Source organism: Myotis daubentonii, chromosome 2 (genome assembly GCF_963259705.1).
Source record: "Myotis daubentonii chromosome 2, mMyoDau2.1, whole genome shotgun sequence".
Classification (NCBI taxonomy): Eukaryota; Metazoa; Chordata; class Mammalia; order Chiroptera; family Vespertilionidae; genus Myotis; species Myotis daubentonii.
Genome location: NC_081841.1, coordinates 9,212,892 through 9,240,373, shown reverse-complemented (window position 1 = coordinate 9,240,373; position 27,482 = coordinate 9,212,892). Strand labels below are relative to the sequence as shown.

Sequence of the window (27,482 nt, the reverse complement as noted above, 5' to 3'; positions counted from 1 at the left end):
TACACAGTATTCCTGGCTCTTTCTTAGGCATGTAACTATTTCCACATATACTTTTTTTTTTTTTTAAACTTAATATACTATGAACAACTTTCCAAGTCAATAAATATATATCTGTGTTATTTCTATAGGTTACATGCTATTTTCCATTATACTTAAACTTTCATAGACATTATGTATGGATCTCATTTATTTGCCACTTTAATCTTTCTGCATTGAACACCATCAAGAATATTTTAAATAGTAGCTTTGCTTTGTAATTAGTTAAATATTTTAACATTTGGAAAATCAAAATAAAGCTAAAACTACAAAGCCTAATAACTATTGTTAGGTAGCTAACAGCTGACTAGAGGGCATACACAACACAGTAATTATTTGGAGATGTGTATATAGAGACAAAACTACCTGTGCTAATCAATCCTCGGATAAACTGCATTGAGGGGATGTGCAGTAAATCTCCAGATATCTTTATAGCTCACACTTCTCTCTGAGTACTAAACTCATATACCCAATTAGCTATTTCACTTGGATTTAAAACCAGACTTTGAGAAATGTGAAAAAATTAAAAAAAAAAGAGCAAAACAGAAATCATGCTTTCTCATTGGGCTACAACATTATTATCATTATAAAAAACATGTAGTAAGAGCCCAAGTTTTCTATAATAAGCTTCTGGGCTTGCTTCTTGTTTCACCATTTAATAGAAAATTAGAAACATCACTGAAAGAGGAGAATGTCTTTATTTTGGGTAGAAGAGCATTTTGGTTTTTTCCTATACCAATCCCATAAAACTAAGATTTGTATGGTGTTTTAGAGTTTGTTTTCTTTTCTGTTTTCTAATGGGTCCTCATAGCATCCTTCTGGAGTCAGGACTACTTCCCCTTTATGGTTAAAAAACGAGGCTGAAAGAAGCTATTTTTCAAGTTTACAGAGCTTATAAAAGGGAGCATGTAATCTATGCTCTTTACCAACGCAACTGTCCTTTTAAGTAGTAGGTACTAACCACGTGGAAGAAGAAAGAGCAACCAGGTATCTACCCTTGCAAGGAAATTAAATTTTTATGCACTCAGTGCCTTATGGGAAGGGTATAATACATTTCAAGAAAGCACTGTTAAGTGGTCTGGGCAGATCTTCAATGGAAAACACACTTTTGACAAGAGAATGCACTCCATTTTTAGAGCTTAAAATTCCATGTTATCTCTGACAATTCAGTAGAAAACCCAATAACTCATACTCCTGGGAAGTTTCTTCCGAAATGTAACCGGAATTCTTTATGCTGCATTTATATCTTCTGTTGTGCTCTTTCCTGTAGAGATGGAGACCAGCTGCTACCATTTTCTCTGTAAAACCTCTCTTTCACGTTCTTCAATATTATCATTAATCTCAACCCTGGCCTTGCATTCAAAGTGCAACACACATCCAGGTAACCTGCTGTAAGTGACAGAACTTTGCTCCAAGGTATTGTCACCATGAAGTGGCCTAAACTTCAGGAAGAGGATTTGGTTTTCTGAAAAAGCACCAGGCTGTGATACTAATAAAAAATTTTAAAACCCAGTTATCTCTTAGTCCTAGATCAAGTTAAGAGTTTGCTCAAATTAAAGCAGGCAACAACACAATAAGCCCAGAAAAAAATTAAGATGCTCAGCAGCCACTCACGTCCCAATAACTCAAATCTTTGCTCTTACACTATTTCTATGGTTGATTGGGGGAAGAATTAAACAGCTGGAAGAACACATCAAAGGTAGCAAACTAACACCCAGACCTGATTTTAGATATTGGTCTTGACACTGTTGAGTTATAAGTATGAAAGTGAAAAAACAAATGAACAAACACAGGTACTATCTGCTTTCACAGATATTATATCATTTAATATGCAACACTGTGAAAGGTAGTAAATGCAGTTTATCCTGATTTTAGCATTGAAAGTCTCATATCCAAGCAAATGGTCACCTTATTTATGTGAGAATTTGCAAAGCTGCTGTCTAGTAGACAGGTGATAAGAAAAGTTTCTGATGAAAATATTGATTTTCCCAGGATCTTCCTCAATCTATTTGTAATTTTATCCTAAAGTACTAATGACTAATAATATACATGGTAGATTAAATTATATTTTAATTGTAACCCCCCAAAAGGACTTCAGAGACTTACCCCAAACATCTGTCGGAGATCGGGGTCCCGGAAGCGGAAAGGGATATTAGAGACATGCAGCCGTTTAGGGGTAGATTTACTCTCTGAATTTTCACTACTTTGTGTCTGTGACGGCTGGCCATCTGTCTGTGCTCCGCCTTCTGTCTGCTAAGCAAAGAAATAAATAGTGAACAAAAAATGAATACAATTACTTCACATGAATTATGTAAAATACAATCCTCCTCCACGCAAATCATTCTCAAACAGTTTCTTTAGGCAAAAATTACTGTTGTCCTTCTATGAGAAAAAACAAAGAAAGATGTTATCTATGTTCAAAATGCTATAGTTTACACACAAAATTTAGTTTTTTTGAATATCTATAGTACATTAGTAAAATGGGAGAAACAGAAACACTAAGTGACTTGCCCAAGACGACATGGAGATACATTAGGATAACTGAAGATATAAAAATGGTACCAGCCATGGCCTGTGTGGCTCAGTGGGCTGAGTGTCCCCTATTACCGTGGTTGGCAAACTGCGGCTCTTTGGCCCCTTGAGTGTGGCTCTTCCTAAGCCTTAGGAGTACCCTAATTAAGTTAATAACAACGTACCTACCTATATAGTTTAAGTTTAAAAAATTTGGCTCTCAAAAGAAATTTCAATCGTTGTACTGTTGATATTTGTCTCTGTTGACTAATGAGTTTGCCAACCACTGCCTAGTGCACCAAAGGTTCAATTCCCGGTCAGGGCACATGCCCTGGTTGTAGGCTCGAGCCCCAGTAGGGGGCGTGCAGGAGCCAGCAAATTGATGTTTCTCTCAAAAAATAAAATCAAATCAATAAAGACATATTTTAAAAAATAAAAGAAATAAAAATAGTACCATTACTCTTAGATTCTTAGTAAAACTTTTATTTTTTAGATCTTCCTGTCTTGAAAATGAAGAGTCTATTGTATTAGTTGTGAAGATCAATGCATTTCTGGTCTATCATTTCAGGAAACAAAGGTATATTTTTATATTTTATTCCCTCTATAAGTTCCAGAGTTTATGACTACTGGGTTACCAAAATAGTATTTATATAGAGGAGACACTTGGTGACAATGACCACTTTACTTAAAAACAGAAGACACTTCTTACTCTGAAAGCAGTCTATACTCCCCTCCCTAATTCACACGATTCCAGGTAACTTTAGCACACACACCAACCTTTCGCTGCTCAGAGCAAAGTTGTGTTGAGAAAAATCTGTTTGGAAAGACTTTAAGGGAGCCTGTCTAATCCACTACACACATATAAAGGATAGGTTTGTATACATCTATAGTGAAAGTGTGTGAGTGTGAAGGGGCATTTTTGATCATGAGTCTCTTTTGCTGCATCCCAGACTTGCGTTCATCTAATCACCTCCCACCCCACCAAGAAATCCTCAAAAATGTTGCTATGTTGAGAAACACTTTCGACAAATATCTAATAGGTGTGATATATTCTAAGCATGCAAAAAACATTTATTTTGAAGCATTCACCTGGCAATTTCAGAACCTTGTGTTTTATCATTCACTATGATGTGCATGCCAAACCTGAGCTCATTAAAACCAACATATTTTATTTTTTTTAAAATATATTTTAATTGATTTCAGAGAGGAAGGGAGAGGGAGAGAGAGAGAGAGAGAGAGAGAGAGAGAGAGAGAGAGAGAGAGAGAGAGAGAAACATCAATGATGAGAGAGAATCATTGATCGGCTGCTTCCTACATGCCCCCGACTGGGGATGGAGCCTGCAATCCAGGCATATGCCCTTGACTGGAACCGAACCCGGGACCCTTCAGTCCGCAGGCAGACGCTCTATCCACTGAGCCAAACCAGCCAGGGCAAAACCAACCTATTTTAAAACAGGGATGGAACCTACTATTCTTATTATTTCAGTAGAATTAGAACTGAATCCCTAACTGATTCTTCTGGGTGGCACAACAAATCCTTTCCCTTTGACCCAATGTTCAACTAAAAAAACACACCTGTGAATCAGAGATACTTTTCTTAGAGATGTTAGCAACTATTGTGGAATGAAGTTTGAGACTTTAAAATATAAAGGATAATCAGGAATAAACTCCAAATGAATACCAGCTTTTCAAGTGTCAATCTGAGCGATGGCAGCTTTTATCTCATTCCATTCAGGCCTTGAAGATGGCTTAAATGTGCAATGATTCATGTGATATAAAAATAGCAGAAATGGGAAGAGCTACGAAACAATGACCTGCAAAAGTGTAACGTTTTCAATCATCAATCTGGGCACAATGTAGACTAAACAAAACAAATTCCATCTAAAGAAGAAACTCACTAAGTTACTAAAACTGCATCATGGACACCAAAGCAATAAGCAAGAGCACCAACTATAATGAATGCTTATCAAGAACCTTCAACCTTGCCTCTTACATCTCACAGCTGGACCACATGAAACTTTCTCCAATCAAACTTTACAAGCACCAGCTCAGGTCTGCAGATGTCAGTATATCACTCTAGAAAAGTTAAAAAGACTTATTCCAGCTACAAACCAGTTTTATATATAATTTATATATGGGTGGGCAAATGTAGGTTTACAGTTGTTTATATGGAAAATAATATAATCTATCCTATCTAATAAAAGAGAAACATGGTAATTGGCGTATGACCGCTACCCTTCCCATTGGCTAATCAGCGAGATGTGCAAATTAACTGCCAGCCAAGATGGCGGCCGGCAGCCAGGCAGCTTGAAACTAACATGAGGCTTGCTTGCTTCAGTGACGGAGGACTCCAATGTTCCCCGCCTGCCTTGCCGGCCTCTGAGCCTGCAGTTTAAGAAACATTGTAACAAATATAGAAGCTAAACAAAACCCCAGAAACCTGCTTTCAGCTAGCTGGGATCTCAGAGCTGGAGTTGATACAGAGTTTCGATTTTAGAACCAAAACAAACCAGATACCTGCTTTCAGGAGTGGAGGCCTAAGAGCTGGAGCCTCAGAGCTACGGCTGGCCCAGAATAAAAAAAAAGGAAAAAAAGGAGCGGTTGGGAGCTTCTGTCACCCGCCAGCCTGAAAACAGCCCTCAGCCCCTCACCCAGACTGGCCAGGCACCCCAGTGGGGACCCCCACCCTGAAGGCTGTGTGACCAGCTGCAAACAGCCATCATCCCTTGACCCAGGCTGGCCAGGCACCCCAGTGGGGACCCCCACCCTGAAGGGTGTGTGACCAGCTGCAAAAAGCCCTCAGCCCCTCACCCAGGCTGGCCAGGCATCCCAGTGGGGACCCCCCACCCTGATCCAGGACACCCTTCAGGGCAAACCAGCCGGCCCCCACACGTGCACCAGGCCTCTATATAGTAAAAGGGTAATATGCCTCCCAGCACCGGGATCAGCGTGACAGGGGGCAGCACCCAAACCCCCTGATGGCCCTGTGGCTCTGTGTGTGACAGGGGGTGGGGCCACAACCTATCGACCCTGCTCTGTTCGTGACAGGGGAAGGCGCCCCAACCTCCTGATCAGCCCTGCTCTGTGCCTGATACGGGGGAGCTCCCCAACCCCCTGATCGCCCTGCGGCTCTGTGTGTGACAGGGTGCAGCGCCCCCCGCCCCCTCACGGGCCCTGCTCTGTGTGTGATGGGGTAGAGCCATAACCTCCCCATCAGCCCTGCCCTGAGTGTGAGAGTGGTGGCGCCCCAACCGCCTGATCCGCCCTGCTCTGTGGGTGATAGAGGGCAGCACCCCAACCCCCTGATGGGCCCTGCTCTGTGCGTGACAGGGTACAGAGCCCCAACCCCCCTGATGGGCCCTGCTCTGTGTGTGACAGGGGGTTGCTCCACAACCTCCCCATCGACCCTGCCTTGAGTGTGACAGGGGGCGGCGCCCCAACTCCCCAATCAGCCCTGCTCTGAGCCCGACCAGGGGCTGCACCTAGGGATTGGGCCTGCCCTCTGCCACCCGGGAGCAGCCTAAGCCAGCAGGTCGTTATCTCCCGAGGGGTCCCAGACTGTGAGAGGGCACAGGCCGGGCTGAGGGACCCCCCGTTCCCCCCCCGAGGGCACAAATTTTTGTGCACCGGGCCTCTAGTCTACACTAATAAAAGAGAAACATGGTAATTGGCGTACGACCGCTACCCTTTTCATTGGCTAATCAGCGAGATATGCAAATTAACTGTCAGCCAAGATGGTGGCCGGCAGCCAGGCAGCTTGAAACTAACATGAGGCTTGCTTGCCTCAGTGACGGAGGATTCCAATGTTCCCCACCTGCAGCTGCAGGCCTCTGAGCCTGCAGTTTCAAACATTGTAACAGATACCGCCAGGCTTCAGCCAGCAGATTCGCAACATTGTATGCAAAGGCCAGAAACCTACTTTCAGCCAGAGGCCTAAGAGCTGGAGCCAAGCCTCAAGCTAAAGCTGGCCCAGAATAAAAAAAGAAAAAGAAAAAAAGGAGCGGTTGGGAACTTCAGTCACCCCCAGCCTGAAAACAGCCCTCAGCCCCTCACCCAGACTGGCCAGGCACCCCAGTGGGGACCCCCACCCTGAAGGGTGTGTTACCAGCTGCAAACAGCCATCAGCCCCTCACCCAGGCTGGCCAGGCACCCCAGTGGGGACCCCCACCCTGATCCAGGACACCCTTCAGGGCAAACCAGCCGGCCCCACCCATGCACCAGGCCTCTACCCTATATAGTAAAAGGGCAATAAGCCTCCCAGCACCGGGATCAGCGGAGCCACGAGGCCTCCCGGCACCGGGATCAGCATGACAGGGGGCAGCGCCCAAACCCCCTGATCGTCCTGCGGCTCTGTGTGTGACAGGGGGCGGGGCCACAACCTCCCTATCCATCCTGCTCTGTTCGTGACAGGGGAAGGCGCCCCAACCCCCTGATCAGCCCTGCTCTGTGCCTGATAGGGAGGAGCTCCCCAACCAACCCCCCCTCCCCCACAGGCCCTGCTCTGTGTGTGACGGGTAGAGCCATAACCTCCCCATCGGCCCTGCCCTGAGTGTGAGAGTGGCGGCGCCCCAACCCCCTGATCGGCCCTGCTCTGTGGGTGAGAGAGGGCGGTGCCCCAACCCCCTGATCGGCCCTGCTCTGTGTGTGACAGGGGGCGGTACCCCAACTCCCCTATCGCCCCTACTCTGTGCGTGACAGGGGGCAGCGCCCCAACCCCCTGATTGGCCCTGCTCTGTGCGTGACAGGATACAGAGCCCCAATCCCCCTGATGGGCCCTGCTCTGTGAGTGACAGGGGGCAGTGCTCCAACCCCCTGATTGGCCCTGCTCTGTGCATGACAGGGTGGCGCCGCAACCTCTCCATTGACCCTGCCTTGAGTGTGACAGGGGACGGTGCCCCAACCCCCAATCGGCCCTACCCTGAGCGTGACTGAGGGTGGCATCACAACCTCCCAATCTCCCTGCTCTGTGCATGACGGGGCGGCGCCCCAACTCCCCAATCGGCCCTGCTCTGAGCCCGACCAGGGGCTGCACCTAGGGATTGGGCCTGCTCTCTGCCACCCGGGAGCAGGCCTAAGCCAGCAGGTCGTTATCTCCCGAGGGGTCCCAGACTGTGAGAGGGCACAGGCCGGGCTGAGGGACCCCCCTCCCCCCCGAGTGCACAAATTTTTGTGCACTGGGCCTCTAGTTTATATATAAAAGCCTAAGCAACCAGCCAACTGCTACGATGTGCAATGACTACTAGGGGGCAGACGTTCAATGCACAGTCATGGGACAGACTGATGAATCTTAGAGGGAAGGGGGCAGGGAGGATGGCGGGAAGAGATTAACCAAAGATGTTATGTGTACTAGAGGCCTGGTGCATGGATTTGTGCACTGAAGGGGTCCCTCAGCCTGGCCTGTGGGGACTGGGCCAAAACCAGCTCTCCAACATTCCCCGAGGGGTCCCAGATTGCAAGAGGGTGCTGGACAGGCCGAGGGACCCCACTGGTGCACAATTCTGTGCACTGGACCTCTAGTTAATCTCTCTCTCTATAAATGTTTAACAACCGAACGGCTGGTCAACCTGTCACTATGATGCTCACTGACCACCACAGGGCAGATGCTCAACGCAGGAGCTGCCCCCTGGTGGTCAGTGTGCTCCCACAGCAGGAGTGCTGCTCAGCTGACCAACAGGCGCCAGATGCAGGGCTTATGGTTGGTGAGCGCTGCTGCGATGGCATGAGCCTCTCCCGATCGGGACTGACTGGGCACAAGCTTGCGGCAGATGCAGGAGGGCCAGGATGAGCGTGAGTGGCAGGTGGGAGCAGCAGGCGGTATTGGCCTGCAGGGATTGGGGTAAAACCGGCAGTCTGACATCCCCTGAGGGGTCCTGGATTGCGAGAGGGCACAGGTCAGGCTGAGGGACCCCACCGGTGCACGAATCCGTGCACCGTGCCTCTAGTAAATAATAATACAAGAATAAACTCTGTTCTGCGAATTCACAGCCAAAAACCTACTTTTGCCCACTCCATCTGTAGTTCCTGTATCTGTATCACTATATGTGAGATGACAGGTAAATGAAAACTAATGACTACTTCAAAGTATATTTCCCAAGCTACTTATTTGTTGCTCCTGAGTTTTTCACAGCCCCGGAGACCTAAATTAAGAAAAGTTTAGAAGCCACATTGGTTAATTTTCTGGCACTGTAAGGAGCACCTACTTTTTGTTTTGTTTTGTATTCCCCAATCTTGGCTGCCAAAATCAGATAGACAGAAAGTGTGAGGAGGACCATTTTTTCTTGCATCTGCACTGGAACTGAACACCTACAATTTTTTAAAGTATGAAGTATATTTTTAATCCTCACCCGAGGATATGGTTTTGTTTTTTACTTATTTTTTAGAGAGAGAAAGGAGGAAAGAGGAAGAGAAACATCGATTGGTTGCCTCCCATAAGTGCCCTTACCTGGACTTGAACCTACAACTTTTTTGGTGCATGAGACAACATTCCTACCAACTGAGCCACCCAGCCTGGGCAATTCTAGAAAGCTTGGCAAGAGGAAAAGGTGAACTATCGTTTCTAAAATTCTCAAGCTTTTTGAGTTAATATAAATTTTCAATTAAAGTTTAACATATATATTATACAAATGCATAAATAATAAGCATATAGCAGAATGAATTTTCACAAAGAAAATACACCAAGGAACCATCAAATAGATCAAGTAGCAGAACTCCAGAAGCATCCTGGGTTCAACTCCAGTCACAGGTCCCCTGCCGAAGGGTTACCACTATCCTGATGGCAAAATTAGTTTTACCATTTTTGAACTTAAAAAAAAACACAAAAAGCAGGGGGGTGGGGTGGGGGATCACACCATACGTACTTTTTTGTCTGCCTTCTTTTACACATATTTTATATACAGGTCGTAATTCATCCTCTCCATCCTCCGGTTTTATAAACATACAGAATTTATATGAGTTGCTTCCAGTTTTTGGCTATTAAGTTCTTTGTTACATGAATATTTCTGTTATGTCTTGTTACATGGAGCATGCATTTCTTTTGCGTGTAAATGAGTCTAGGAATGGATTTGCTGGGTTAAGGATATGCGTAAGGTTCAGCCTTAATAGAGGATCACTTTTTCAAAGCGCTGTACTAACTTATACTCAACTGTGTATAGAGTTCTAGTTGTTTAGTATTGCCATGTTCATTTAAATTATTTGGTGGGAGGAGGAAAGATAGTGGCATCATATTGTGGCTCTAATATGCTTTCCTCTCTTCAAAACCATAATCTTTCTTCTTACAGAATATTGTTGAAAATGGGAATTTCCTGTAACATATCAACTATTTATTGAGTGTATACTATACAACAAATTCTTATCTAAGCCTTTTAATAATAAGTAATATTTAAATAGTGCTAACTAACTAACTAACTAACTAACTAACTAAATAAATAAATAAATAAATAAATAGTGTTAACTATTTGCCAATACTGGCCTACATACTATACGCTCTATATTTTAACTCATATAATTCTTTCAACAATTGTAACAGTAGGTACTTTTTTTTTTTTTTTTAAACTTCAGAACATAGTAGGTACTATTTTTTAGCCTATTTTTCAGATGAGGAGTCTGAGGAATAGAAATATTACCAAAGTAATGAAGCAGGCATTCGAACACAGGTAGTCTGGCTCAAGTACATGTACTTAACCACTATATTATATTGTATTTAAATGTATTATTTTTTAAAATTCTCACAATACTCTATGAGGAAGATACTATTATTATCACCAATTGAAAGAGGCAGAAATTATAGCACAGAGAGGTTAAGCCCAAGGTCACATATTATTAAGTGGAAGAGTAGCCCAGGCAGCCCAGTCTCATATGCTAATCCACCTCCTTTCTCACACTGCACCATGCTCTCTTATCTTCTCTCATCAGAAGGGTGAATATGCGTGGACCCCATTCTCTCGCTTTCTCAGAATACTCACCCGAAGGAGCAGGACTTCTCCTGGGTGGAGATAGGCATGGGGCAAGAGACAAGAAAAACTACAAGAGGTGACAGGCATTCTATACTTGAAGGGAGACGAGCAGGTGAGGCCACAAAGGGGAGGAAAAGCTAGAGGAAAGAAAACCAGCCAGGCACACTGACATTTACAAAGGAAAAATGCCAGAGAACTACTAAATTGATACTCAAAGGGGCTGCGAAGTAGATTTTGGTACTGAATGGACACAGGAATTGAAAATGTATATTCCATGTAATTAGCTATTTCCCCTTAGACATTCTCAACTTTAAGTTTACCTTAATATAGACTAATTATTGAGACAGACAACACTCAGAGAATAAGAAAAAGTTTTTAGCTATATCTTTGTGAAAAGTGGACAGTTAAACTGTTCTGAGAAAAATCTCAGTCAGTACAGAATTGGTTTGCTTTATTTTCTATTGCTAGCCACTGAGCAACTTTACTGCCTATATAAACAATCTCCGAAGGTTCTGTCTTTTCCTTCTGTGGTCATTTCCTGACCTAATTTATTCACTGGGCAGGGAATGAAACAGAAGAGACTGGAGTCTGTGACTGAGAGTTTACAGTAGGACTGGCAGTGGCAACGCTAGATGGGACCCGCTGACTCAAGTCTGTACATCCACGCTTCAAACAACGCAGCCGCCAGTGAGGTCCAGCTATCTGTCAACACTGCAGAGAGCCCGGGGCTTTTACACTGAACAGCACATCAGATTTTAAGTCTCAAAACCTCATTCTAGAAATGAGGACTAAAAATGTTCTGTTTTGCTAAACTCAAATTTTTAAAATGTGTATAACTGGGAAATGGATGAATTTTTCTGACTCCTCTATGAAACATAAAAATATTTTAATTATTTATACATTGTGAATCAATGTTCTGTTCTGGGCTGAAAGAGAACTCTGGCAATACAAGGTGAAGTATAACCTTCCAAGTCTTTATCATAAAACTTTATGCGAGATAAAAGGAATCTTGTAATTCAGGAACAATATTTTGATTTATGAAGTATCCATTTCCTTCAATATTTAATTTTCTTTTGTTTCCTGGGATGTAGCAATTTCTTATTTTCACCTCTGTAAGGCTAATGGGAAGGAGGGGAAATTCAATTTACACAGTAAATCTCTTGAGAATCTGATTCATGTCTAAAACATCTATTAAAACAACTCATTTTAATGAGTGTTTGGGTATAGAAATCCAGGTTAAAAAAAATTCCTTTAGGATTCTGAAGGCAACTTGCACTTGTTGTCTAGCTCCCAGTGTTGCTGCTGAGAAATCTGATGGCATCATGATTCCCATCTTCTTGTATGTGACTTCCTCCCATTCTCTCAGGTATAGCCAGCGTTCTAAAATTCCACACAGATATGCCTTAATGTAGGTTTATTTCATTTTGGTCTATTTTGCTGGGAATCCCATGGTCTCATAAATTGGAAATTATTGCCCTTCAGTCCATGGAAGTTTCCTTGAATTACTTCGCTGATGATTCCACCCTATACACTTTATCTTTCTCTCTTTCTGAGACTTGTATTATTAGATGCTGGATATTCTAGACTGGTCCTCTAATTTTCTTACCTCTTTCTTGTACTTCCCATCTCTCTGCCATTTGACTCTATCTGAAAACTTTAGGGCCAAATGTATATCAGAATTCAGAATTTTTAGGATTTTGGCAGGCAATAATGGGTATAATCTATAATGTAAAACCCTTAGTGAGACGTGGGGCAGTGATAGTTCTTTAGCAAAATGTATGCATTATCACATAAATAAAGATTATATATAGGTTGTGAGGTTTGCTGTAAACTTACAAAAATCAGTTTTTTCAGGACTTCTGGAATTTAGAACTGTGGAAAAGAGACTGTAGACAAGTAGCTTTTGGATGGGGGTTGGTCTTCAGTCAAGGTGAATCTTCCTCACAGGATGAATTAGATATTTTCAGTGTTACAAAGTTAGTCACATATAGTCTAAGGGATGTGGTTCTGAAAACTGCAAAATTCAAGACTAAACTTACCAAAGGATAGAAGATCCTATACTAATAAAAGAGAAACATGGTAATTGGCGTATGACCGATACCCTTTTCATTGGCTAATCAGTGAGATATGCAAATTAACTGTCAGCCAAGATGGCGGCCGGCAGCCAGGCAGCTTGAAACTAACATGAGGCTTGGTTGCCCCAGTGACGGAGGAAACCAACGTTCCCCGCCTGCCTGCCGCTGCCTCTGAGCTGGCAGTTTAAGAAACTCTGTAACAAATACGCCCAACTTCAGCCAGCAGATTCGCAACATTGTAAGAAAAGGCCAGAAACCTACTTTCAGCCGGAGGCCTAAGAGCTGGAGCCAAGCCTCAAGCTAAAGCTGGCCCAGAATTAAAAAAAAAAAAAAAAAAAAAAAAAAAAAAAAAAAAAAAAAAGGAAAAAAGGAGCGTTTGGGAGTTCAGTCACCCCCAGCCTGAAAACAGCCCTCAGCTCCTCACCCAGACTGGCCAGGCACCCCATTGGGATCCCCCACCCTGATCCAGGACACCCTTCAGGGCAAACCAGCCGGCCCCACCCGTGCACCAGGCCTCTATTCTATATAGTAAAAGGGTAATATGCCTCCCGGAACCGGGATCAGCGGAGCCGTGAGGCCTCCCGGCACTGGAATCAGCATGACAGGGGGCAGCACCCAAACCCCCTGATCGTCCTGCGGCTCTGTGTGTGACAGGGGGCGGGGCCACAACCTCCCTATCCACCCTGCTCTGTGCCTGATAGGGGGGAGCTCCCCCCCCCCCCCCACGGGCCCTGCTCTGTGTGTGACGGGGTAGAGCCATAACCTCCCCATCAGCCCTGCCCTGAGTGTGAGAGTGGCGGCGCCCCAACCGCCTGATCCGCCCTGCTCTGTGGGTGATAGAGGGCAGCACCCCAACCCCCTGATGGGCCCTGCTCTGTGCGTGACAGGGTACAGAGCCCCAACCCCCCTGATGGGCCCTGCTCTGTGTGTGACAGGGGGTTGCTCCACAACCTCCCCATCGACCCTGCCTTGAGTGTGACAGGGGGCGGCGCCCCAACTCCCCAATCAGCCCTGCTCTGAGCCCGACCAGGGGCTGCACCTAGGGATTGGGCCTGCCCTCTGCCACCCGGGAGCAAGCCTAAGCCAGCAGGTCGTTATCTCCCGAGGGGTCCCAGACTGCTAGAGGGCACAGGCCAGGCTGAGGGACCCCCCCTCCCCCCCCGAGTGCACAAATTTTTGTGCACCGGGCCTCTAGTATTTCTATAACTGCTAAGAGTAGAACTGCCATGTGAATTGCCACACAATGCAGATAGCTTTGAAATTGGGCAATTATTAACAAAGTTTTCATTTAGGAAGATTCACATTGGTTCTGTTAAAAGGAACCAGACTGGACCCAAAATGGAGTTGCTTATGCCGAGGCCCATGTCAACAAACCAAAACCTAACTAAAATGTCTATGCTTGGCTTTCCCAGAAAAGGCAGGCCTACATCAACCAACCAGCACTTGCCTGCTCAGCACAAGGTGCCACACCCAGCTCCAAGATTTCCCTTTCCTCCATATAAGGAGAGCAACCCCGCTTTAACCAATTAGCAAATGCCCAGTAGGACTTCCTTGTTCCTGCTCCCTTCGGCCTATAAAATCTCTTGCTTTGTACAGCTCTTCAGAGCTCCTTTCTATCTGCTAGATTGGATGCTAATCAATTCATGAATCACTGAATAAAGCCAATAAGATCTGTATAATTTTCTTAGTCAAATTTTATTCTTTAACAGTTTAAAAGTTGCCCCAAAGTGAAATTTCATTAATTTTTCGATATCCCATTTCAGTTCTGAACAATCCAAATTTGTATAAAATAAGACTGTGATATATTTTATACCCTAAGCACATCTAAAGGATATATGTGTGTTTGTGCTTCACACCCTTGAGAGGAAGCAATAATCATGAAGTTAACAATATTAACAATATATCGAAAGGATGGTTTGAGTCTCACATGACCCTTGACGCCCCAGGCCTCTAACTCTAGTCTGAAGGAGAATGTGCTGATAATAATCCCTCTGTTGCAGGCTGAAGGTAATAGAGCCCAACAATACATCACGTGATAGAAAGATTTGCACCCCATTTTTTCCACTATGTTCCCCAAGTCTTATTTGGGCAAATGGGCCCATTTTTAAGGGGTACAACTTTTTGGCTATGTTTTAGTGGGTAACCAATCCACAAGGGAGTCAGTGGGCAATTCCAAGGGAAGCTGGTCAGACTGATCTTCTGACAGGAGAGGAGGGCAAGAAAATCAGACTGCATCTCCAAAGAAAGGATGTAGCGAAGAGACCAAGGATGGTGGGCAATGTGGGGTCAGAGCCACCTTTATTTAGCGGTAAGCACGAAAGCCCAAGAATAAACATCAACTATATACCAATTGGAGTAATGAGAAGAGGACAATGGTTCCTGCCCTCAAGAAATGTATAATCGGCCGAAACCGGTTTGGCTCAGTGGACAGAGCGTCGGCCTGTGGACTGAAAGTTCCCAGGTTTGATTCCAGTCAAGGGCATGTACCTGGGTTGCGGGCACATCCCCAGTAGGAGATTGCAGGAGGCAGCTGATCGCTGATAGATGTTTCTCTCTCATCGATGTTTCTATAACTCTCTCTCTCCCTTTCTCTCTGTAAAAAATAAATAAAATATATTAAAAAAAAGAAATGTATAATCTAATAAGTAGGCAGAATATGTATATAAATATGAACCTCAGATCTGAAGATTATTCGCCAAAGCTTGTTTACTTCAAACACTTTGGTTTTTCATGCCTGCTGGCATTTGGAAAGACATCTAAACATGCAGGAACTGCTGTCCTTTCTTCTCTGCAGCAGGCTCAGGGATAATCAAGCCTTTGCAGACCCAGGTGGGAGACCCCTAACTGCGCTCCCTCGCTAATGCACAGTATGAGACGAACTGACTGTCAAAACAAGCTCTCATCTTAAGAACACAATGTTAAAATCAATTTCTAAAAACATTTTAGAGATAAAATTCCAGATTTCATTGCTTATTTCTCCTTTTTGTATGAGAAGTCCTTTCTTTTGTTCTCCCCATCAATAAGATGGGAATATCCAACATAAACAAGACCAGTATTAAAATACTGTTGTGGCTCACAATAATAAAAAAAAGCACATGTAAGTGACATCAATCGGAACAACTGATTTAAAAAGCAATTATCTTAAAGAACTATTTAAACAAGTAATTCCCAAACATATATAATTTATTCTCACTCTAATCCTATCAGATATATTCATTTGATAGATGAGGAAACTGCAACTTGGGAGGTAAAATGATTTATTCAAGACACAGTTATTGCATAAGGATCACATAATCTTTGATAATGATCTTATTTTACTCATCCAATCAGCTGTCAAGTCCTGTATATACTACCTTCATAATTTCTCTTTAATTCCCTCCTCTATATAAGCACTGCAACCCCCTTATCCAGAACCTCATTATCAACTCCAAGCCTAAGACTCTTTCCTAAGAGTGTCCTGGCTTCTCTACTCATCTTGTATATGCAGCAGACTAATCTTCTGGAGGCACAATTCTCACTTCCACTGATTTGCACAAAAACCTTCAATAAAGTCATTTCTCAGTTAGGTATTCAAATACTCTTTCCAATAGGTACTCCAGTGACCCTCTCCCAGCTTACTTCCCATTAGTATGCCTCAACACCCAAAACTTTAGCCAAATGGAAACCCATGCTTTCATTCAAAGGTATTTTGATCTTTTCTATTTCTCCACCTTTGCTTTGAGAAATGACATTCCTATTCTTCCACCACCACCTACGCATGTTCAAATTCTAATCACTCTCAATACAAGGCCCAGATCACCACCATCCCACCAAGAAGTACCCTCACCCGCCTTCTCTCTCCTCAGATCTCTTCCGGCACACCTGTATCTTCTTTCATTTTTCCCCCAAGAAATATTTACTGAGTAACTATTAAGGACCAAGTATGTGAAAAGTCAGGGAATGCAAAGATGAACACAAATAACTTTTTCTTTAAAGGCTTACAGTTTAGTTAGGGAGACAAAAGTACAGAATAATCACAGCCTGTAAGTACCACACACAGTGGTCAGCTTAGAACTCTACTTGAGCCTAAATCAAGAATACACAAATCCAGCTTCACTCGGCATGCCAGGCAAGGAAGGATTCCAGCAGAGCTGACTTGGCTGAGAGGGAAACGAGGTCAAGAGCCTGCTTAGAGCAGCGGTTGCCAACCGGTGGTCCGCAGACCACTGGTGGTCTGTGAGGTCCGAAAGGTTGGCAACCGCTGGTTTAAGGAAACCTTTGGAGTAGCGGTCAGTAACCGGTGGTCTGCGGACCATTGGTGATCCGTGAGGTTGGAAAGGTTGGCGACCGCTGGCTTAGAGGACCAGTGCAGAGCCACACTGCCTTCTGCTGTGCAGCGGGAGGGAGAGTGCTGGCGGGGAAAGTATGGACTTTGAATACCTTAACATACCACAAAGGGCTACTTTATGAACCACAATAAAATACTGTTTGTGGAAGCAATTTTTAAACTAAAAAGTGTTACGTAAAGTTAAGATATCATTTATTTATAAATAACAATGCTACCTATCTACCTTTTGAATTTAATTGGCCACAGGAATCACCAGACTACCCATTTTAAGAAACATTTAATTAGGTAGTTAAAGTTTAATAGAATAATATGTAATGTTGTCAAATCCAGATTTTATGATACACTGCTCAACTACTCAATCTCTCTATATACACACATCCCCCAAGAACACACACACATACAACTTCCAAAGGCAAGTGGCTTAAGAGCAGCGAATTCACTCATGTTTAAAATGAACACTTAAAAATATAATACCTTCAACAGAGATCCCTAATAATTTACCATTTTATTGTTAGCAACTTCCCAAATTATAAAATCTGTGCTATCCCTGTTAGTAGACACAGCTCAAAAGGGACTTTCCATTTTCTCCTCAGCACCAATAAATTCATAATCTAAACATTATTAGGGTGGCACATGGATTTCTAATATTATTTCAATATTTCTTCAGGAACACAAATTGGTCAATATAATGCCAAACTGTAAAGAAAAAGTGGTCCTAATTGTATAGATTTATATTTAGAAGCAGGGCTCACCTTTAATACTATCATTCAGAAACATACAATCCAGGAGCCTGAAACAATGGGAAATAGTGGCAATAGGGAAAAAAGAGGAAGAGAAACAGGTAGTGGTGAGGAGATGCAGTGAGTAATTGTAAACTATCATGAAATGGGAAAGGGCTTCTGGCTATGATGGCATGAACAGGTCAGGGAATCCTCTTCTCAAAACAAGAAAACAATAAGAACACTGGACGAAGTTGTCCAACAGTCTTTCAGGGTTCTGGAAATCAATCAAAGGCAATTAATAAACAGAGAAATTTTTTTGTAAAATTGCTAGAGCTTAGAGTAAGACTAGCAGGAGTCTACAAACTTATTGCCTAGGGCTATTCTAACCCACTAACCCACCCCCAGCCCTCAGCAGTGCTGGGGAGACCTTGGTTTTATCAGCCCAGGGCTGGGGCCAAGCAAACCAGCAGACTCAAACAGGGGCATTTGGAGGAGACAGCAGAAAACCCACAGCTGTCAGTGGAAAGTGGCAAACTTAGTAGAAACCTAATGGAAAATACAGTTTTTCTAGTTTGAGGTTGTGGTCTAATCGGGGTGAGTGAGTGGTGGGCCAGCCAGAAATCTAAAGGGGAGACCCTGGAAATGACACAATCACAGAAGAGCTGTATACACTCTCCTCACTGACTATGAATCTATACAGATGAAGGGGAGATAAGAGAGGCCCCAAGAGAAAGAAAAACCCAAGGCAAACTTGAGAACTGGCTGAACTCCGAATATGCTTCCCACCCACAAATAGATGGTGACAGCTTTACAAGCTGGAGATGCTTCAGCACACCTCTGCCCAGATGACTGGCTGACCACTAAGCCATGCAGACACAGGGGCAACTTCTAGTCAGGCTTAAAAGTAAAAACGAGAGTGAAAATCACTATGCAGAAACATTAGTAGCTGCATACCACAAAGTAGCTTAAGTCCAGGCAAAACACTTAAAACAAACTCAAACAAATCTTATCATATGGCTTAATGGCTGAATAAAGCTCATCTCCTGACAATCTGATAGAGGAAAGGCAAAAGAATCTAAAAACTACAGGTAGATCTTTCTATGTAGAGTGTAGAATGCTTTTAGTGTCAGAAATATACTACACAATCCCACAGACAATATTATATAGGTGATACAAACCTATTGTTAATTTAAGACATTTCCTTTACTTTAGTAAGTTAGTAGTAAGAAGTGAAGTCAAAGAGTTTGGGGCCAGGGATTAGTAAAGCAAGTAGAGAGTTTGGATTTTCTTCTGAGTATGTTGGGAACCACTAGAGTTAAGCAGGAAAATAACATTATTTACATTAAAAACAACAACAACAAACCCCTATCTTGGCTGCTATGTGGAGAATGGCAACAGCAATACAAGAAATACGGGTAAGTGATGAGGTCTGAATTAGAGTAGTGATGATGATGATAACTACCTTATACACAACTTAAACTCTTTTAAATCTCCCAACAGCGACTTGAGGTAGGTACTACTGTCTTCACTTTGCAGGTGAGCAAGCCACGGCAGAAAGATTAAATAACGGGCCCAAGGTCATGCTGCTAAGTAAGGGCCACATGAGGACCCAAACCCAAGAAATCTGGCAGAAGACTCAGCTCTTAGTCCTGAACACTATGCAGCTGTATTCTTAAAACAATGAGAAGAGGTTGAAGTAAGAAAATATTTTGAAGTATGGTTGCCAATACTTGCTGGTGGATGAGATGTAGAGATGAAGGAGGAAAAAAAAAAAAGAATGAGTCACAGGTTTTGCTTGAGAAACCAGATATATTTAGTAATACAATTATATATAGAAAGGATGTACAATAGGAGAAAAGGGGTCCTAGGATCCAGGCCTAAAGTACTGCAACATTTACTAGTAAAAGCTGAACAGGGAAAGAAGAACCAGCAAAAGAGACTAAGAAAGAACCCCCACGGCTGAGGAGGAAAACTGGGGTCACAAAAGCCAACAGACTAAGCATATCAAGGAGGAGGGAGGAGGCAACGTGCAGAATGCTGCTGAGCAACTGTGTTTGAGAACAGAGAAGGGACCATGAGAATTTTGCAGAATGAAAGCTACTGGTGAAATGTAAAAGAGCAGCATCCCCTAAGCTTAGTCTCACCACTGCACTTACCTTGTTAAACTGATCCACCTCCACACTGTAAGCTCCTGGGCTGGGGCTGTGAGTTTGAATGCTAAATCCTTATCTTCTAATTGCAATACTTGGAGTAGAACTGAAGCGACATAAATGCTATGTAGTGTAATGTAAATGCTAAATTAATTCAAAAGGGTTTCTGGTATGACGATTAAGGTGACGATCTCAAAGATGACATGCACCTTTCCACCGTCCACCTCATAACCCACGTACCGTGAGAGATCCGTTTTGTGTGCTGGGCGAGTTGCTACTCTGCTCTCCGTGGGCTTGTGTACTGCCGTAGAGTGTCAGGTTGTGTTCACTGGTCTGGCCGGCGTAGTCCTGAGTGTGTGGCACTCCATATTCTGTGGGAATTCCGTTCTGTGGAGGAGGTGGAAACGGGATGGTAGTAAAAGGCTGAACCATTGCATCAGGAGTTGTTGTTGGCTCCTGGTTACCCTATAAGAAACAGTGAGGAAAAAAAATAAGGAAAAGTGACTTTAAATTCTCATTCCGTAATTATTTTTAAGGTGAGTATACAAAATTATCTGAATACTCCTTCACTGCTCAGGTGAAATATAACACTGCCTTACAATTGGGGGAAATATTACACACACACACACACACACACACACACACAAATATATACAGATGTATGCTCACACAAACACATACCAAACTTCAGTCAATTTGTGGTTACTAGACAGGTCCATGACCATATTCAAGTTAACTAGTTGCCAGAATAAAAAATTTTCCTTCAAGTTTTAAAAAATGCCAGGAAATTTCTCATTCAAAATAAGTTATAAGAGTTGAAATTAATTTGTGTCATTAGTATTTTCTTTAGGGCATTCTATTCCTTCAGTGATTCTTAGGGAGAAACAAATCAAATTCATTAAATTACAATTCATAACAATATGTAGAATGACATTATAAATTAAATTCTCAAAACCACACAACAGAGACTTTGCGATTTTAAGAGCAGAGAGTTCAGGTTAACAACACAGCAGGACTCTCCACACAATACCCACTCCCACATGCTTGCTTGGGATCTAGTGTAATATTTGAAATATCATAAAGAATGTGCATTAACTATAGAAATTATTATAAGCCATTTTAGTTCCACAGTCCTTCTCTTACTTCTGTTCTTTAAGTTCACATACAAAATCCCAATTTAAATCTTGTGTGATAGATTTGGCAAAACCCTCCCTCCTCAACAATTCACCTCCTGACCTCCCATTTTATTCAATGAAAAGTAAAGCCATAATTTTACTGTGCAAATCTGCAGTCTTCAACCACTGTCCTTCTGGAAGTTATAGGCAGAGATGGCTTCAAAATGTTCGCACTTTGATCAACACTCCCCTCCCCTCCCCACCCCACATTTTAGACATCAAATCATTGGGGATCAAAGAAAATCTGGGTTTATGTCACTTGGTTTTCTCCTAATCATGAACATCACTTCCTTCAAACAAGGAAGTAATGTTTCCTTTCTCTCTCGTCCCAATTATCCTTCTTCCCCCTCAATTCAAGAAGGGATTCTCTATCTACTGAGAGCTGCAGGAAACGGAACCTTCAGAAGCATTTTCTAAACCTCATGTCAGGCTTTTAACATTAACTTGATGGCCATTAAAACTCACACTATCACAAACAAAATGCATCCAAAATTACAGAAAGATCTCACACTATTTTTTAAAAAATATACTTTATTGATTTTTTACAGAGAGGAAGAGAGAGGGATAGAGAGTTAGAAACATCGATGAGTGAGAAACACCGATCAGCTGCATCCTGCATGCCCCCCACTGGGGATGTGCCCGCAACCAAGGTACATGCCCTTGACCGGAATAGAACCTGGGACCCTTGAGTCCGCAGGCCGACGCTCTATCCACTGAGCCAAACCGGTTAGGGCCTCACACTATTTTTAAAGGAAGAATCAACCACCAATACTACAATCAGTTATTCTGCATAAAATAAAACAGAAAAAATGTACAAAGGCTATTATAAATGAAGAAGATACTTAATATAATAATGTTAATCCTTCCAAAAATAAAATGTCATTTCCAATCAGAAGCAAATGTGTCTGGGGAAGGAACTAGGACTAAATACCTTTCCAATTGGTATATGAAAAACCACTAGGTAACTTTGGAAAAGGACAAACTATGAAGAGGGGCATGCTCTATCATGTATTAACACTCGCTGTGAAACTACTGTGATTAAACAGTAAGAATATACAAAGGGATTAATGGAACAATGACAATCCTAAAAAAGAGTGGAGCTTATCTGGAAACTTAATAGAAGATAAAGGTGGTATTTCAATTCAGTGTGTGCGTGTGTGTGCGTGTGTGTTGGGGGTGGGGGGGAGGTATTTATCCTATGGTATTTGTAAAAGTTGGGTACTTTCCACAAAGAAAATAAAATTAACCCCTTAGCTTATAGCCCACACCAAAAAAATTCCAGAAGGAATAAAATCTAATATAACAACTACAACTATAAAAATAAAAAACTTGGGAGTATAACTGGAGTTTGGAAAAATCTTAAGTGAGACAGGAAACCTAAAAACCAGGAGGGGAAAAAAGAGAGGGGGAGTCATAGGGAGGGAAAAAGAAAGGGGGAGAAATGGACCTCAAAATCAAAGTAAGCCAACCAGGGGGAAATATTGTCAACAGGTAAGAAAGACACAATGGGTTTTATCATTACTAATGCAAGAGTAAGTTACACAAATTGAAAAGAAATACAACAGAAAAAGAGACAAACTGAATTATTCACAGAAGATGAAATACAAATGGCTGATCCAATAAACATGCTCAATCTCTAACAAATGAAAATACATATTAACAACAAAATAAGTCCAATTTTTAGTCATTAAATTAAAAAGTTTTATTGAGGAGTACTTGGCATATAATAAACCGCATCTATTTATAGTGTACAATATGGCCCATTTGACATATATGTACAAATTTCATATGTACACACATGAAGCCCTCACCACAATCAAACAGCAAAGATATCTATCCCAAATCCCCAAGTTCTCTTGTACTCCTAATAATAAGCATATGTTACTTTTGTAACAAAGCCTATAAAGTATTTTTAATATAAAAGAGAATGAAAAGAAAAATGGAATCAATAAGAGGAAGCCAATATGCTGAAGCACTGAATTATTGTGCTATTCTTTTATTTTTTTAGTATATTTTATTGATTTTTTTACAGAGAGGATGGGAGAGGAACAGAGAGTTAGAAACATCGATGAGAGAGAAACATCGATCAGCTGCCTCCTGCACAACCCCCATTGGGGATGTGCCCGCAACCAAGGTACATGCCCTCGACTGGAATCGAACCGGGGACCCTTCAGTCCGCAGGCCAACGCTCTATCCACTGAGCCAAACTGGTCAGGACATATTGTGCTATTCTTAAGAAAATGAGAGTGACATTCCCTAGAGATAAAGATTCATAACGGTCTTTCATTTTAAAGTTACATAACATCAAAATTCAGCAGTCTCCAGTGTCCAAGAATAATTTCTACATGGTACGAAAGTTTGCTTTACATAAAAATCTTCCCTTTGTTTAGTTCTTAGAAATTATGCTATGAAAACTTTAAATTTTTACCCATAATTTTTCAGGGGAAAAGTCTACCTTTGTCACCCATCACTATATAAATTATTTTCATTATCTTAATGTTGGGCTATTGTAGACGATTTCTCCGTAGCCATTCTGGGCATCCTAAGAGGAAAGTAAAACAACTCTTGTCCTCTCCTTCAATCAACTCAATGTTATTATCTCTATCGACCTACCTACCCACTCACCCACCCACCCACTCACCTACCTACATGAAGCACTATGCTTCAGAAGCCCTTGCAGGATTTACTGGCCTGAAGACAGATATGAAAGTGAACATTCAAATTCAGGTGGACTGGTGAATGAAAGAGATTAAAAGTACCAAAAGTCTCCACAGATCCATACTCCAACTGCAGGCCTAAATATGATCTTACAGGGCACAGGGAGGGTCCACTAAATGACAGGTAAAGGCTAAAAGACACTCTTTCCAGTTATGAATAACATGGCAAAGGGAACTGGGAATGCTCTGCCTGGGCTCTGCTCCCCACCCCAGCCCTGTTGGGAATGATACTGTAGCACACGAGTACACAGTCTTCACACTCCCACAGGGGTAGTCTCCATGAAGCTGGCTCAGCCAACTAAATAAACACATCAATTAGCAGTGGTAGATGAGGGAAGAAAGGCAAAAACATTCTGTAGGATCCACTTGTAGCCTCAGTACTGTGTGTTTCAAAGAGATGAAAGGCAGAAAAGGGAGATCAAGAAGCAATTCTTGATAGATTATTTTGTTAGTTATAGGAATGTTATTTTTATTAAACAAAAATCATTATACTTAAACACTAAGGGAATGAAATTGGGAGAGGAGTGATTTCATATTTTATCTCATACACTCTGCAATGTCTGAAAAATTTCCCAGTTACATATGTATGTATGTATTATTATTATTAAAAATGTTAAATGGTTTCTGATGTCTATTAAATTTCCAGGTCATATTCCGGAGTTATATGCCGGGAGCCGGTCCATCCTTGCTGTTTCAAGGGACCTGGCATATATAGCATACGGTTCTTAATATGTTTGCTCACCTTCTTGGCGCTATGTGTTTTAACCAAGGTCTCCTCTCTGAGAAAGGTTGTTTCCCCAGGTAGGGATTTTCCCCTGAAGTTAGGGAGGGAATAAAACCCCTCAACTAAGTGCCAGGCAGGTAATTAATCCCTTTAACTACGAACAATCATGCTTAAACTACATAATCTTTTCTCCCTGGAATGGAGATAAGAAACGCCCTAACCTTTGTAATAGAGATTGATAGGATTGAATCAACTGGTATAAATACAGTTGTAACAAGACAGAAACAGACAGAACTCAGAACACAGAACTTAGAACACAGGGCTTGGAAGACAGGACCAAGAGAGACAGAGCCTAGGCACAGAACCTACACAGAACCTTCTCTAGAGACAGAAGGACTTCGCTGGAGAGAACATGGCAAAAGATCCTGGACTGAACCTGACTACAGAAATTGGCAAGAGAACCTGACTAGAACCTGGTGACTGAACCTGGCTGGAGATCCGAACCAGAACTTTGCTGGAGATCCAGACCAAGACTTGGCTGGAGATCCTGGCTGGAGATCCTGGCTAGGCTGCTGATCAACGGAACACTGTCTCCGTGTCATTCCTTCTTCGCCGACTCCGTCCACACCTTTGGGGACCCCTGGACCCGCTGGGGTTGGACCCCGGCAGTTATAAGTACAGAAGAGAAGTACTATAGCCACCAGCAAACTAGGAGATAACAGTCCACATGATTATTTCTAGGCAAGAATTTACCTTTGTATTTGTGTGAAAATGTTTTTGTTATTAATACTACAGGCTAAAGCAGCTTAGGTGTCTCTCACCTGAGAAAATGAATTATTCACTAAATACCTACTGTGGGTCCACAACTGTCATAGACACTGAGACATCATAACAAAAGATAGAAATATGCCTCTCAGGAGTGAATGGTCACATTAGGGAGGTTATACAAATATGCAAAACTTCAAAACGATTCAGAGAAGTAGGTATGAGTACTGAATTGGTGACACAAAGGCTCACTATTCCCTACTAAATACATTCAGACTCCTCTAGACCCTCCCTCACCTGGTAATATTAGCAGCTTACATGTAATGAATGCTCATTAATGTATCTAGCAATACACTAAGCCAGTGGTTCTCAACCTTCTGGTCCTTTAAATACAGTTCTTCATGTTGTGACGCAACCATAAAATTATTTTCGTTGCTACTTCATAACTGTAATGTTGCTACTGTTATGAATTGTAATGTAAATATCTGATATGCGGAATGGTCTTAGGCAACCCCTGTGAAAGGGTTGTTAGACCGTCAAAGGGGTTGCGACCCACAGGTTGAGAACCACTGCGACTAAGCAATGTATGTATGTGTGTATATCCTATATAATAGAAGGCCAGGGACCATAAGCACAATGACTGGAATGACCGTGTGACCAGTTGCCATGAGGTGCATTGACCACCTCTTGGTCCCTCCCCCTCCCCCAGCCCACGAGCGGCGGGCGGGGCGGCGAGCGATGAGCAGCAGCAAGCGGCAGCGAGCTACTCATGCATGATTTCATGCGCTGGGCCTCTACTAAATAAATACACACACACACATACATACACACACACACACACTAGAGGCCAAGTGCACTAATTCGTGCACCAAGGGGGTCCCTCGGCCTGGTGGGATCGGGCCAAAACCAGCCCTCCGACATCCCCCGAGGGGTCCCAGATTGCGAGAGGGTGCAGGCCAGGCCAAGGGACCCCACCGGTGCACGATTGGGGCCAGGGAGGGATGCAGGAGGTTGGCCAGCCAAGGAGGGACCGCAGGAGGGCTCCAAGGCATGTCTGACCCATCTCCCTCAGTCCCAACTGGCCGGACTCCAGCAGCAAGCTAACCTTTGTTGGAGCATCTGCCCCCTGGTGGTCAGTGCATGTCATAGCGAGCGGTTGAGTGGCCTTAGCATATTATGCTTTGATTGGTTTAACAGATGACCAGACACTTAGCATATTAGGTTTTTATTATATAGGATAAAAATATAAATTAATTCAATTCTCAGACCCTATAAAGTAGGTATTCCCATTATTCTCCTTTTACAGAGAAGGAAACGAACATTTTAAAAGATTAAGTATCTTATAAAAAACCACTTAGCTAGTAGCTGACATGAGCAGACTCAAAGCCAGTGTTCCCAGTCACTACTCCAAGTGGCATCTCCAGTGAGTGGGGTCTTTAACCATTTCCCCCCAGTCATATCATCCACAACTCCTAACTCTAATTCTGTGTTGCAATGAATGGAGACTGTTCAATATTGCCCACACAGGGTGCTTTCCCGAACAGCCAGACGGTTACTGTGGGGGTCAATGTCCTTCCCCAAGCTGCATCCGCTATGGAGAATATTCATGTACAGTGAAAAACTTAGCTGGCCATAAAGGATCGACTCAAATAATCCCTTCTCCCTGTAGCCAGTCCTAGAAAGGAAGTATGGTAGAAAGCGGGGGGTGGGGGGGGGGGGTGGGGGAGGTTGGGGGGGAGCACTTTTTCTGTAAAGGGCCAGATAGTAATATTTTAGGCCTGCAGGCCATAGTATTTGACACAACACCTCGACTCTGCTGTTATAACACAAAGGCAGCCACAAAATGTCTTTTTCCTATAAATCACATGTAGTAACTAACAGAGGTGACACATTATCATATATGGTCTTTTGTGTACAATGTGACACATGTCAGATGTTTTAATTCTAAATTCAAATATACTATCACAGTACATTAGTTACCATCTAACAGGAAAAATGTATAACCCCAGGACCAAGTCTCAACCCCTTTATCAGCCTATTCCCTCACCCACAGCAATCTCAGAACTTCAACTATTATAGTGGCTTTCAAGTAGCTTTTAGGTCTAACTATGTCCTTTCTCCCAAGCTTTTATGGGAGCTAAAGTAAAAAGAAGAAAGAGCATGAACCTGAAAGACAGGCCCGAGTTTAAGTCCTAACTATGCCCCTTAGCAGATATGGATAAACTATTTACTTAACCTTCTCAGCCTGTTTCTTCATCTGCAAAATGGATTTACTTCAGAGGGTTGTTGCGAGGATTAAATGAGAGCAAGTGAAACTCATTAATATGG

The 27,482-nt window shown here is 42.7% G+C and overlaps 1 protein-coding gene across 30 annotated transcripts in view; it reads right to left on the bottom strand.

Annotated features, from left to right (window-relative positions):
• RBFOX2 (RNA binding fox-1 homolog 2) overlaps nucleotides 1-27,482 on the bottom strand; it is a 267,496-nt gene that overhangs the window by 38,584 nt on the left and 201,430 nt on the right. For 18 of the 30 annotated variants that reach the window (XR_009451108.1, XR_009451109.1, XM_059681695.1 and 15 more), the window contains 2 exons: nucleotides 20,014-20,238; nucleotides 2,143-2,289 (listed from right to left, as the gene is read on the bottom strand). Coding sequence is in view for 28 of the 30 variants with exons in the window: in XM_059681695.1 (XP_059537678.1) it covers nucleotides 2,143-2,289; nucleotides 20,014-20,238 (372 nt within the window). In the remaining 2 variants the exon portion in view is untranslated. The remainder of the gene's footprint in view (nucleotides 1-2,142; nucleotides 2,290-20,013; nucleotides 20,239-27,482) is intronic. The other 12 variants (XM_059681696.1, XM_059681697.1, XM_059681707.1 and 9 more) reach the window with 2 other exon arrangements.